Source organism: Planococcus citri, chromosome 5, assembly GCF_950023065.1.
Source record: "Planococcus citri chromosome 5, ihPlaCitr1.1, whole genome shotgun sequence".
Classification (NCBI taxonomy): domain Eukaryota; kingdom Metazoa; phylum Arthropoda; class Insecta; order Hemiptera; family Pseudococcidae; genus Planococcus; species Planococcus citri.
Window position 1 is genome coordinate 52571339 of NC_088681.1, and position 15657 is coordinate 52586995.

The following is a 15657-nucleotide window of genomic DNA, read 5'->3' on the forward strand; positions in this document are numbered from 1 at the left end:
TTTACATTTTTCAAAAGGTTTTCCCTTCTTATGCCCACAGGGTCGAAAACAGCTCCCATCTCCTGACGGTGACAAAGATCGCGAACCTCTACTAGTCAATCTAATTGAAGAAGGTGATCGAATGGTAATGAACCTGAAACCATTACAACTGAAACCTCACCATTGCTATCGCGATGCCGCTTCCGAACCAATCAATCTTTACCACAAGGTAGGCCACGGAAAACTCGACATGTACATCATAAGTCCCGCCAAAGACAGTCGCGAAGTGAAGGAATTCCTAAGTCGATGGAATAACCACGATGTGAGGCTGTTCAGTGGTACTTCAAAAACAGGCAACCGTGAATTACGTGTCCCTTTGCAAAATCTAGTCTCCATTTGCGCACTGTTGGTATGGCAGCCTGCCAATCCCGATGACAAAATTACAAGAATCCTGTTTCCAGGCAGCACTCCTCAGCATAAGATATTTGAAGGTTTGGAGCGTTTGAAAGCACTAGAGTTTTTGAAACATTCCACATGCACAGTGAAATCAGTGATGCCTGCACAAACCCCTTTGGTGGCCAAACCAACAGCCAAGAAATTTGTAACAAAATTAGAAAAACAAGAAAAAATACTTGATGAGCTGGCCAAATCAGAAGCTCAAGTAAAATCTGCCCTAGCTGCCAATGAAAATGAAGTAGATAGTGGCCCTCGATCATTACCAGTTGACTTGGCAGCTCCAGCTAGTGCTGTGAAGCCCACACCTCTAAAACCCAAACGTATTGTTGGTAAATTGACTGAAAAAACTGTGATGAAAGAAACTAAATCCAAGACTGAACATATAGTCAAGGAGAGCAGCATGAAACATGAGAAATCTTCTATAATTGATGTTGCAGATTCTCAGGTTGGTAGTGGTACCAAAGAAGCAGTTGAGAAGAAAAAATATGAGCGGAAACCAGTTCAGAGACCTACTGTTGCTGCTCCAAAACCCAAACCTCCAGTACCATCTAATGAAGAAAAGAAACCTATAGAATCTGACAAATTTAGATCACCAACAACCCCAAAAAAATCATTTGTTGAAAGAAAACCTACCCAAGTAAAATCAACTACTGTAATAACTCAAGAAAAAGATATCACTTCAGAAGAAAAATCCAAAGAAACAGATTCTGAATCAATCCTGAGTAAAGATAACAAAGAAGCTATGAATAAAGACAATGAACAAACAACTGAGGCTGTTACTAGCACCATTACATCCAGCACCGCCTCTTCTACAACAATTGCCCCGGCAAAAGAGAAGGAGACTTCAACTGTGACCAAATCAAAGGAACAGACCACACAAAGTTTAGCCTCAACTACAAGTACAGCATCAACAACAACCAAACCAATATCCAGAATAGCACCTAGAACTCGAACACCTCCCAAAGTATTTCCAGCTAAAAGCCTTAAAGATGAGAATAATCGTAAAGTAGCTGAATCAAAGCCTATGAGAACTGCACCTATTAAAATTGTCTCATCATCCAAAACAACCAAAAAAGAAGATGAACCAATTGTAAAAGCAGAGAAAAAACCAATTACCAAACGTACCAAACCACCAGTGTCTCTAACACCTACTGCAGCATCTACAAAACCTTCAGTACCAGCTAAACCATCATCCCCAGTCAAAGTAGTAAGAAAACCAATCACAATCGCCACTAAAAAACTTACTGGGGTTGCTGATGACAAAAAGTTGAAACTGGATAGTGAGAAAACAGATTCATCAGCTGTATCAACACCATCTACTTTGGAAGCTGACACAACGTTGCTGAAAACTAAAGCAAAATCTGAATCAATCAAAGCTAAATCCAAAGAATCTACTAAAGAAACAGTCAAGTCAACAGCTGTTAAGAAAATTCGCCCTAGACCAAAACCTACCAATGAAACTCAATCAGACAAAACTAGCAGTGAACGAGCAGTCATCAAACCCATTGCTCCTGCTGCAATTCTCCCAACAACTACTTATGTTTCCAATATCATTACCAAACAAGGAGATGATGAAGAAGATGAAATCCTAATCATTGAAACAACTGAAATGAAGTCAGTCTCAAAGCATGATTATGAAGAACAGAAACACCTCAGAGATCAAAACGAATCTGAGAAAGAGTCAGAAGTGAAAGATCTTGAAGTTTCCAAGTCTAAAGAACAACAAAGTTTGGATTTCCCACAGATGAATGAGAAAAACGTGCCACAAGCTGAAGATAAGGCTGTTGTAACACTAACTCCCGAAGATAAACAAAAAATCTTTGGTGAAGTTCAGGGAATCATTTCCACTGCAGCTGAAATGATAGCAACCTCCAAACCTGCTGCTGATCAAAAAATAGCATCTGCAGTAGATAAAGCAGAACCAACTAAACCACAAACAAAAGAAATTATACATGCTAGCCAAGAAACAAGTTCTACTACAGCACCTACTATGCCTGAAGATGAGAAAATTGATTTAGATGAGCCCAAACCACAAGAAGAGATTGAAGAAAAATATGACAAAGAAGAAACTAAAGAAAAAAGTATTGAGAATGGTCAAAAAAGCAAAATTGGTGCTACAATACCATTGGTGGAACAAACGTCTGAAGATATCATCCGCAAAGCTAAACGAGATATTGTCAAAACACCTGATGAAGTTGCTGATTTACCAGTCCATGAAGAAGTTGATGTTTGTGAATATGAAACCACCGAAACTAAAGAAGATGAGCAATTCATTTCTGCTGTGACAACTGAAGAAACTAAGATTGAGGTGGTTAAACCAGAACATCCTGAATTTGTTACTATTACACCAACTTCATCTCCAGATGAAAAACCTTTGCCAACAATGGCATCATCAAAAGAAAAAGATGTCACTGATGCTACTCAAGCTAAGGTGGAGAAAGATTCTTCAACTGAAATAAAATTGTCTGAAAAAGTTGTTCCTGAATCAGATGTGTCTCCCAAAAGTCCCCAAGATATTGTTCAAATCAAAGATGACCACACTTCAGATGAATTCATCACAATTGATTTGCATTCAAGAAAACCATCAACAGATACAACTCCTCAAGATGAATTATTAGAGAAAGAAACTCCATTGCATTTAGCAAAAAAAAGTGTGGATGAAGAAGAAACCTTAGCTTTGGGAAGTAGACTTGCTTCTGAAGACATTCCAGCTTCAACTACTGAAAAATCAGAGAACTTAATTTCAAAGGTTCATGAAGATGAACAATCTGAACAGCCAAGTTTGCCAGATCAAGTTGAATACTCTTTCTTAAGAGAAAAAGAGCCTGGCCTTACCAAAACAACAACTTCACAAAGTCCTTCAGAACTAATGAAAGTAGATGAACAAACTGCTAACTCTTTGAGAAAAGAATCATTAAAAGAACCCCTTGAAGAAATTTCAAAAATATCTGACTCCAAAACAACTCCACAAAGCCCTTCAGAATCAACAAAAATTGATGAACAACTTGATGAATCTTTACAAAAAGAACCATTCAAAGAATCTCCCAAAGAAAAATTGAAATCCCCTGAATCAAGACATTCCTCAATTACAAAAGAAACTCTCAAATATGATCAAACAACTAAAAGTCCCACCGAATCTGAAATTAAAGTGGAGAGAGAAGACAATGTTTCAAGGAGAGAATCTTTGAAAACATCTCAAGATGAGATATCAACAAAAATTGATGAACAACTTGATGAATCTTTACAAAAAGAACCATTGAAAGAATCTCCCAAAGAAAAATTAAAATCTCCTGAATCAAGACATTCCTCAATTACAAAAGAAACTCTCAAATATGATGAAACAACTAAAAGTCCAACAGAATCTGAAATCAAAGTGGAGAGAGAAGACAATGCTTCAAGGAAAGAATCTTTGAAAACATCTCAAGAAGAGATATCAAAAGCATCGCCAGAAAAATCTCCCAGTTCTACAGAAGATCTATTAGATCCCAGTAAAATGGCTTTTAGTCCAACAAAACTAGAAGAAAGACTAGACCAGTTACAAAGAAAGGAATCACTCAAGGTTTTTTATGAAGAAGAAGAATCTCAAAAAGATATCCTAGATGAAACATCAAAGTTATCACATGAAATTTCTCAAACCTCACTTGATGATAAATCAGTTCAGAATAAAATTTCTTGTAGTCCTTCAAAACTAACTGAAGAAGAGTCACAAAGAAAGCAATCTTTGAAAAATCTCCAAGATGATACTCCTGAGTTACCATCAGATAAATCACCAACTTTGCTTGATGATAGAATGGATGAAAAAGAACCCAAATCTTCAGAAAATGAAATAGAAAGCCCTATTTTGATGAAAAATAAATTAGACCAGCATGAAGTTAAACTTGGCTCTTCAAAGTTTGAGGTACCACAAGAGCAGTCACAGAGAAAAGAATCTTCAAATGGTTATCAAGAAGAAATTCTGAAATCTCCAACAGAAAAATCTCCAAGCTTGCCAAAAGACCACTTTAATCAGTATGAAACAACTCCAAGCCCTACAAAGTCAGATGGAGAACAAGGCACTACCCACAGAAAAGAATCCCTCCTGGATGAAATGTCAAAGTTGCAATCCAGAAATTTATCCAGTCCAACAGACAATGAACTAAATAAAGTTGCTGATGATCTGAGTCCTTCAAAATTTAGTAACGAACATGATCTGCTACACAGAGAACAGTCTTTAAAAGATCATGAGAAGGATGAAGCACAGCTCCTTTCTGAAAATACTCCCAGTTCCACTGAATTGACAAAATCACCTGAAAAACTTGATGAAATTTCAAGAAGAGAATCTATTGAAGAATCATTGGACAAAACTTCAAATTCATTTTCATCGCCCAAAGAGCCATCTCTCAGTCCAACACAATCATCAGATAAACCTGAAGAGAAATCAAGAAAACAATCTATAAAAGAATTCTTGGATGATACATCAAATCTACTCCAAGACTCTTCATCAAAATCTGAAACCTCATCTTTCCAATCTAAAGATGAGCAAAGCAAAGATGAGTCTGCTCTTAGTCCAATTGAATCAACACAATCACCGGAAAAGCCTAATGAGAAATCAAGAAAACAATCTATAAAAGAATTTTTAGATGATACTTCAAAATCATGCAATGACCCCTCAATAAAAAATGAAAAATCATCCTCACCTAAAGATGAATTGAATAAAGATGAGCGTTCTCTCAGTCCAATAGGATCAATGCAGTCACCAGAACAACCTGATGAGAAATCAAGAAAAGAATCCATCAAAGAATTTTTTGACAATACTTCAAAGTTACTCCAAGACTCATCACCACAGTCTGAAAAATCATATTCCTCGCCTAAAAATGAATTAAGAAGAGATCAGTCACCTCTTAGTCCAGTAGAATCAACACAGTTGCCACAAAAACTTGATGAGAAATTAGGAAAAGAATCCATCAAAGAATTTTTAGATGAAACTTCCAAGTCATTCCAAGATTTCACAACAAAATATGAAACCTCACAATCCTCACCCAAAGAGGACCTAACTGTGAAGGAGATATCTCATAGTCCTACAGAATCAATGAAATCACCAGAAAAATCAAATGAAGTATTCAGGAAAGAATCCTTGAAAGAATTTTTAAATGAAACCTCAAAGCCATTCCAGGATTCCACTTTAAAATCTGGCAAATCACATTCATCACCAAAGGATGAACCAAGTGAAGATGAGTCAACTCATAGGATAACTGAATCGACAAAATCACCAGAAAAACTTGAAATATCAAGAGAGGAATCCTTGAAAGAATTTTTGGATGAAACATCAAGTTTACTCCAAAGCTCCGCTTCAAAGTCTGAAAAATCACCTGCTTTGTATAAAGATAAATCAAGTGTGGATGTACCCTCTCAAAGTCCAACCCAAATGGCGACATTGCCCGAAAAATTAAGCGAATTGTCAAGAAAAGAATCATTAAATGAATACTTGGACAAAACATCAATAACTGAAAGCTCCAATAATTTGGCCAAATCTGCAGTAAAATCAGATCAATCTCTGCAAAAAGAATTATCAAAAGCAATTCCAGAATCATTGGGTCTATTAGATGAGAAATCACTATCATTAGAAAAGGAGATTACCATTGATGAAACAAAACCTGCTGTGACTAGTCCAACTGAATTAGGATTTGATGAAAATATTAAATCTACTAGAAAACATTCAGTTACTTTCAATGATGAATCTTTGAAAATCATTCCATCTGAAGACTTATCTAATGACCAATTTATTGTTTGCAAAAGCAAACACAGAAAAAGAAGTATTACTGATGAAAATTTCCTTGATGAAGATAAAATTTCTCCAAAATCAGATAATATAGTTTGTGAGAAAGAGTTATCAACAGAATCCAAAACTGAATCATCTGATATGGAATTAGCATCAGCAATATCAGAAACAAATTCATCAGGAAAAGCACTCTCAGAAGCAAGCAAACAGAAAGACTTGGACCTAAGCCCTGAAGAAAAATCAGTGTTGATAAAATCTACACAGTCCCTAGAACAAAAAGATTTGGAATTATCAACTTCAATTGAAAAATCATCCTCAAGAAAGGAAAGTAGAGAAGGACAGACTTTGGCAGACATTATCAAAGATTCTGCTTTTGATGAAAAAGTCATTATGACACAGGTGGATCATGAAAGCATTAAACAGAATCTCACAGAGCCAGTTTTATCAAAAGACTCAACCCCAGAAACTACAAAAGATGAGCTGTGCTCCAAGATAACTGAACAAGTCAGTAAAAATACCCCTGATCTTACAGAGGCTTCCAAACAATCAACCTCACCAATAAAAGAAACAGAAAAACTTGCAAGCAACGCTAACTTGACAAATATTACTGAAGTTGATAGTTTACAATCTGCTCCTACTGATGCACAAGAGAAATTGGAATCTGCAAGAAAGGAGTCCCTTTCAAAAACAGTTGATGAGAAAATTAGTTCTTTAGAATCTTATGAAAACCCAGCCTCGCTAAGAGAGGATATGATCAAACAGAGTGATAACACCGATATGACAGATATCATCAAACATGATACCAAAGATCCGTCCCCTATTGAAGCCCCCAAGAAATTAGTGAAAAAAGAATCATTCTCCGAAGCTGTTGACAACAAAGTGAGCCATGCACAATCAGTTCAAGAATCTGTTTTGTCAAAAGATGAGATTGAAGACTCAGAGAAACGGTCACTCTCAGAACCAAGCAATAGAAAAGATAGTTGTGTAAAAAATGCTCAAGAATTTGTTCCATTGAAAGATGAAATCACACAATTGAAGGATGAGAAAGATACCGAACTTGCAGAAAAGGTTGACAAACCAGTTTTCAAAGATATGTCAGGATTAGATCTTGACAAAAGTGCTACCCAACAAGAAGAACCATCATCAACAAAATCAGTTGACGATAATGAATCTTTCACACAAGTTCTTGAAGTATCAACCTCTAAAAACCAAATCACCACAGTGGAATTGGATGAAAATTCAGATTCTACAAAAAATTCCTCAAAACCATCATCATCATCAGAATCTCCTTCAAAGCTTCTAGAGAGCCAAATATCATGCAAAAAGATGACTAAAGATGAATCTTCACCCACTGATGTATTCAAACCATCATTACCAATTGAAAGTGCCACCCTAACTTCTACCCAAGCACAGAGCCAAGAAAATGATGAGCAATTTGTGCCAACAAAAGCCACACCAGAACAGATACCACAACCTGAGGCAAAAATTGAAACCATTGAGGAAGTGAAACAGAAAACCAAAGAGGAAATTACAATGAAGGAAGAAGATCAAAATGAATTGACATTTGAAGATGCTTTAGAAGATACTTCCATTCTAAGTGAAGCAGAATTACTTCCACATGTTTCAAAAACAAAATCAAACTTAACTGAAGAGACTGGCAAATCAACTGTACTGATAAAAGATATGAAAGTTCCAAGTGCTATTTCTGAACAACAAGATCAAGAGAAATCAACACTTGATGAGACTTTGAGAAAATCTTCAATACAACAGGAAACTAAAAATGATGAAAAATTCATACCACAATCACCAAAATCTCCAAAAGCCACTCATTCTCCCAGAAAGACTTCATTGGAGGAACCAACACTCTTTGCAGACGTTTCAAAAGACGAATCAAAGACCAAATCCATTCCAGGAGAATCCAGCACATTCTCTGAAAAATCTTTCAAGACACAAACTTCTTCACCTGAAAATAAGTTACCTACTCCAGGTGAAACAGGTGAAAAATTACCTTCATCACTTCGGAAGGTGGACTCGGCATCATCATTTGAGATGCAAGATTCTAAGGATAGTGTGTTATCTGAGTCTTACTGCCCATTAGGAAAATCATCAGGAACAACCAAAGATGAACATTCCATGCCACTTGATAGTTGTTCACCAGAACTTACTTCATCAAAAGATTCACATCCAGCTGATCACAAACTTTCAACTGAAAAATTATCAAGCTTGGAAAACATTCCCGATTCTCATGAAAGCTCTAAAATACAATCAAGTTCCCCAGACAAAGAGCCTGTAGAGAACAAATACAAATCAGACTCCAAATTATCACCAGACTCTGAGAAAGTTGACCAACCATCTATCAGTTCTCCTTCCTTGGAAAGTTCGTTATCATTTGAACAAAAAACTGTTGAGGAAGCTTGCAAAACAGATAAATCATCCCTTGATAGATCATATTCAGAGACAACAGATGCTGGCAAATCCAGCATGGATACATTTGCATGGGAAACCTCTCCTGTTAGAACTGTAGCCACAGATAAATCTGATGTAAAAGATGACACTTCCGTAAAATCATCTGATGTGTTGTCCTCAGAAATAACTACATCTTCAACAATTTCAACATCTCAAACAAAATCTATAGATGAGAAACAAATTGATGATAGTTCTTCCATAACAGTTACTCCCACAAAAGAAGTATGTGGAATTGCAGCAGAATATAAAAGTTCATCAAACACAGCCACATCAAAAGCTGCCTTAGATATTGAAGCCAGTAACCAGAGTTCAGATGTTTCTCCATCTTCACATGACCCAGATACAACCACTGTGCCCAGAAAACAAAGCATGAAAACAGATTCTGAAAAATATCATGAAATTGCAGATCTGCGACAAACTGATCCCAGAAAACCAAGCATTCCCACAGATTCTCGAAAAAGTAGTACAATTGCTGATATACACCATATTAGCTCAGATCTACCGACAGAAGAGTCACAACAAGGTGATTCTAGAAAGTCAAGTATCTCTGTGGATTCTCGAAAAAGCAGTATAACTGCTGATGTACACCATATTCCCTCAAACTTTTCAACAGAAGATCAGTCAAAAGAAAAACAAAGGAGTGATGATGAAAAATTAGGTATAGATTCACGTAAAAGCAGTATTGTGTTAGAACCTTCTCAACCCATCAGTCAACAAGTTGATTCATCAACTAGTAAATCATACTCAACCTCAACTAAAACTCATAGAAAAGACAGTCTGGACACTCCATCAAATTTAATGTCAGATGATGCTGGAAAACCTAGTCCAAGCTTAGAATCTCAGATTAGCTCAGATTTTTCAAGTAAATCCACGCCAAAGACGCCTTCTCCCAAAGCCCTTTCCACATCCACAAGCTATGACACTTCAGCTTTTAAGATCTCATCTGTTGGCAAACATGATGAATTTTCTGAACATAAGAAGAGTGATACTGCTCATGAATCTCTGATTAAATCAGAACAACTATCAGAATCCAGAAAAGGCAGCGTTGCAATAGAACAATTCAGTGAACTACCTTCTGTACAACCCACCAAGGCTTCCATACTAGAAAAACCACCTTCAGAGAAAGAATCTGAAATAAGTGATTTGCATAAAGAAAATTTGTCTTTATCAAGTGACCTACCAGATCCATCAAATGAGATAAAATCACCACACACCAATGAACAAACCAAAGAAGTTGAATCCGATGTTTCTGAATTAAAGTCACCTATAGCTCAGATTCAACCACCCGCTAAATCCATGAGTCCTACTGATAATTCAAAACAACAGTCACCTATTCTTACTACAGCAGCTTTCAAAGAATCTGAACAATATACCTCCAAAGTATCTGTTGACAGCACATCACCCATTACTCAAGATAGTCTGGAAACATCTCCAATCAAAGTTGTATCACCAGGAAAGTCAGGATCACTAACCAAATTGTTGGAAGAATCATCAAGCCATGGCCATGATGCAGAACAAACATCATCAAGTCTCACACACATTTCCCAAGAGTCTGACAAAAAAACTCCAACCAACCTTCAAAGTGAAATGTCACCAAGTGAGTCCACTAGTTTGGAAACGTCTCCAGTAAAGGACTTATCGCCAAAGAAAACAGATGATAATTTCCAAAAAGGTAATATGGTTCTTGATTCAAAGAGAAATAGTTATGCATTTGAATCACGTGCCAGCATTGAGAGTATTGCTGGGTCTATAGATGGTGACCTCGATTCTAAATCTTTACCAAGAGGATCAATTGATGTAACAGCCAAGTTTGATAACCCCTTAGATGACTATATAATAGAGTCATTGGAAAGGGCCCCTACCATCACTTCAGAATCTCGCCATGAGAGCTTAGGAGATGCTTCTTCATTAACTAGAGCCATAACAGAAACCACTTCCTTAACATCTATGGCATCAGAAGCTGATTCAAAATTGACATCAAAAAGAAGCAGCATTATTTCAGATTCTCAGCGATCTAGCATTGCTTATGAGCTGGATAAGGATGGTATAGATTTCCTTCCAATAAGGAAATCATCCACTGATGAAATGAAAACCAGTTCATCAGAACTATTGCCAGCTACGAAATCTCTTGATGTTGAAAACACTCCCATTTCACCAAATGATCAAGAAATTATTACCAGCTCAAGAGAGAGTAGTAATATTGAATTTCAAAAGGGGTCAGTGGCAGATTGTAAACGAGGCAGTCTTACCTCAGAAAACATCCAAGACATAACTTCAGAATCTAGGAAATCCAGCATTTCTATGACTTTAACTACCGACACTTCACCAAAAGAAAGTGTTGAATCTCAAGAAAGTTCAATGGCTGTCCTAGATTCAAAACGAGGAAGTCTTATAGCAGAAAATGTCCAAGACATAACTTCAGAACCTAGGAAATCCAGCATTTCTATGACTTCAACAACTGATACTTCACCAAAAGAAAGTGTTGAATCTCGAAAAAGTTCAATGGCTGTGGCAGATTCTAAACGAGGAAGTCTTATAGCAGAAAATGTCCAAGACGTAACTTCAGAATCCAGGAAATCCAGCATTTCTATGACTTCAACTACTGATACTTCACCAAAAGAAAGTGTTGAATCTCGAAAAAGTTCAATGGCTGTGGCAGATTCTAAACGAGGAAGTCTTATAGCAGAAAATGTCCAAGACATAATTTCAGAATCTAGGAACTCCAGCATTTCTATGACTTCAACTACTGACACTTCACCAAAAGAAAGTGTTGAATCTCGAAAAAGTTCAATTGCTGTGGCAGATTCTAAACGAGGAAGTCTTATAGCAGAAAATGTCCAAGACATAATTTCAGAATCCAGGAAATCCAGCATTTCTATGACTTCAACTACTGACACTTCACCAAAAGAATGTGTTGAATCTCGAAAAAGTTCAATGGCTGAATCTAAACAAGGAAGTCTGGTTATAGGAATCATCCAAGACACATCTTCAGATTCTCAGAAATCTAGCTTATCTGGAAGCATTGTTGATCCAACAAGAGATCATTTATTTAAAGATTGTAAAGAAACAGACTGTGAAACTTCACATGACTATAATGTACCCTCAGAAATGAAACATATTACTGACACTTCAACAAAAACGTGGACCACAGATACTATTCCTGATTCTAGGAAAAGTAGTACTGCCTCTTTTGTAGAACCTGTCTCAAAAGAAACAGTGATCTCAGATTCAAGAAAAAGTAGTTTGGCTCTAGATTTGAGAAAAGAAAGCTCTGCTTCTTTAACAGACTCTGCCTCAAAAGACCCAATGATTTCTGTATCCAGAAAAGGTAGTTTGGCTTCAGATTCAAGAAAAGCAAGTTTGGGTCTTGATTCTGGTCCAATCACTTCCACTTCTGTACTTCCTGAAACTGTATCAATTGATGAGTCTTCTGAAGATAGTGTGCAAACAAAGAAAGCAAGTTTATCATCAGATAATTTGGCATCTGATACTAAAGAGGTCACTTCTGACAAATCTATGCATGAGCTTTCTGAATCTAAGCATGATAGAGCTATATCTGATGCCTATGTTTCCATGAGCAAAGTGTCAACTGAAGGCACAATGAAGACACCATCACTGCAGCAGTCTACAACAGATTCTAGGAAAAGTAGCATTTCAGACTCCAGAAAAGCAAGCATAACATCAGATTTTGGTGAAAAGGGCATTCTAGATGAATCATCGGCTCGGAAAACATCTTTGGTGGTGAATGAACAAAACACTGATACTACAAACATCAGTAATGATTCACTCTCCAGTAGCTTCAACATTGAATCCAGCAGAGATTATATTATATCCGAAGTTGAAACCAAAGAGAGTACACAGAGTTCATCTTTAAAACACTCTTCAATAGATGATGGCATTAGCACAGAGAAATCTACCAAAACTATTACAGTAGTTGGGAAAATGAGCACTTCGCCATCAGATGATGTTAATGTAGGCACAATTGACTCTAGAAAAAGCAGTCTGGATTTACCTGAATCTCAAAAGGCCAGTGTTGATTCTTTGGCGAAATCCACCTCAGACATCACTAAACAAAGCATAACTTCTACCTCTGAGTCAACTACCACCTCTTCAGCCTCATCTTCCTTGCAATCAAAAACTATTGTTGAATCATCTACAACTAGTGACTCTTCAGTAGATATGAAATTACCTACAAATAAACAAGAAATTGTGAGTTCAACTTCTGATGCCTCAAAAGCCCAAACCTGCAATGTTTCTCCTTCAAGTACACATATGACTACCACTATCAAAGAACAAACTAAAGAAGGAAAGTTTGATGGTTCATGCAAACTTATTGAGTCACAATCTAGTCAGTCAAAATCTAGTCAAAGTAGTACAATAGAGTCAAAATCATCAGAATTTCACACAGAAGCTTCATCCTTGGAGAAATCATCAATCATTGAAGATGGTTCTTTTCCTTTGGGCATAACATCATCATTAACGACACAGAAAATCACCACTCATGATAGTCAAACCTCCGAATCCTCAACAATGCACACCACTGATCATTTGACAGAGACAATCAAGACTCATCATACTAGTACAGATACTACTAACAGAATTTCTCCAGACTCTGATAATACCCTTGAATCAAGAAAATTATCCTCCCATCAACTGGGTACTGTCACTACCTTGGAGACTTGTGATATAGACCTATCACACCGCAGCCCCAGTCCAGATTTCCATTCTCATAAATCATCCACTTACACATTTACAACAATAGGTAGCCCTGATGGCAGCAGCTCATTAACAGAAACTATTTCTAGACATGATCTAGGCAATGTTGAATCTCTCAGTACTGCAAAATCTGATCAAAAATCATCAGTTATACTCAAAGAAAGTTCTAAAGTGGAAGGTAATCAAGCTCCAACTGAAACTATCTCTCAAACCACCAGTTTAGAGCCACAAACATCTAATACCGCCACCAAAACAACTGAAACTATAGTTGGAGATTCCAAGACTGGAATCACTACTACCACAACTACTGAAATCATTACCTCAGAATCTCCTATCAAAGCAACTAGTCAGGATACAGCAATGAAATCAACAAGCACTACTCATGTTGAGACTGTTTCTGATATTGATCCGTCATCCATTGATTTGGCATCATTTGCAGCTCTCTCATCCAGTGACCAATCTCACCCAGGAGCAAACACCTCAGATGGTGCATACTCAACCATAGAATACCAAACTATAACTAAATATGTGGTAATCCCATCAACTGATGGTAGTCCTTCCAGAATTAAAAAATATACCACTGAAATCATACCAACATCTGTTCGAGGGATCTCAAGGGCTGAGTATGAAAAACTACATGATTTTGATGCCTCGGCTACCAGTCAACAAGAAATTCCTGGTACCGCCAAACCAACCCTTCAAGAAATGGATTCCAAATCTTATGAATCATTTACACAAATTCATCCATTTAGCACAGTGTCTAGCACCATGAAACATGATCCAGTCACAAAAAGTATTTCAGAACCTCATATATTAACCTCACCTGATTCTGGTGCATTGTATATGGATGCTAATCAAATGAGAGTTCAATTTCTAGCAGATTCCTCTGCAACTGTAGCTACAGCTACTGTCAAGAAATCCGCCTCAGGTGCTGTCATTTCTAAAGCAAATAGTGATGAAACTTATGACTCAACAGTATCAGATACATTGAGTGATTTATCCGCTAACAAATTCCATAAAAAAGAAGCTGTCTCTAAAACAGTGAGTTTACCTATATTGGATGAGGTAACTAAACAAAGCAGCATAGCTAATCAACCAGACACCTCTGAAGATGTATCTAGATCTTTAACATTCCTGGAGAAAATTGCATGCACTGATGGTGCTAAAGCAGCTATTTTGTCAGATCCTTCATCACTTAATAAACAACCTGATGATGGTGAATTGCCATCAAAAAGTGTCAGTCTTCCCGTAATAAAACGTCCTGATGACTCTGAGAAATACATGACTTTACCCAATCTCTACAAGGCCACCAATCTTGAAGACCTCACAGCTGAAGATAAAATTATAGAAGAAAGGACAGTTAGTACTGAGACTTTTAGTTCGACCCAGACTTCATCAACTGGAAGTGCCATACATCCCATTAAAGAATCTGAAGAATCAATTGATGATGAAAACCAGCCAACTCTGATTAGACAAGTAATTGAGACCACCACCAAGATCACCTCGCAATTGGTCGGCGCTCTACAATCAGACTCCAGTTCTCCTCAACGATCTCAAACATCACATTCTGAAGACCATGAATCTGATGATGGTCGTAGTGACACAAGCCTCGAACAATGCTCACGTATAACCCAACACAGTGGTGGTGCCGGACACGATTCTTCACAAATTTGTGAAAGCGACGAAGATGAACTTGGCGAATCTACCATGAGCACTTCATCCAATATAGTTCATTTTAAAGAAGATGACCATATCCAAGAGCAGTTGGCAACTCTCCAAGAGGAAACTATGCGTAAAATGTCCTCCAGCATGACCCAGTCGTTTTATGGAACATATCCTGATGATGAAGATGATGAAAACGATCTACCAGAAGACTCTAGGGGACCATCTGTGTCTTCAACTATGACTCAACCTACTCAAGATCCAGCAACTGGTGATAAGAAAGACCCTATTAAAGATTGGGGTCGGCCATTAGGATTGCCGAATGTTCGAAATGTCAATAAGTTCTTGATATGGAATCCAATAGAAGAATGGGGACGACCTTTGGGTCTACCGATGCCTGCTCCACCTCCATCATCTGTCCAAGATCGTGAAAGCAATGGTGACATTGAGATCAACTTGGCTCCCATTAATCCGCCCACTAATAATAACGTCACCAAAGGCACACCAACCAAGAAAGTGATCAAGAAACCAGCTGCTACTGAGAAGATTAATACTGGTAAGAAACTGGAGGTTTCTAATTTTTACAAAATCTGAATTAAGTAAACAAAAAACGTTCTGAA

General features: G+C 37.3%; 1 protein-coding gene across 2 annotated transcripts in view; it reads left to right on the top strand.

Moving 5' to 3' along the window:
* LOC135848551 (microtubule-associated protein futsch) overlaps positions 1 to 15657 on the top strand; it is a 124605-nt gene that overhangs the window by 102139 nt on the left and 6809 nt on the right. For both annotated transcript variants that reach the window (XM_065368482.1, XM_065368481.1), the window contains exon 6: positions 41 to 15593. In XM_065368482.1, the coding sequence (XP_065224554.1) occupies positions 41 to 15593 (15553 nt within the window). The remainder of the gene's footprint in view (positions 1 to 40; positions 15594 to 15657) is intronic.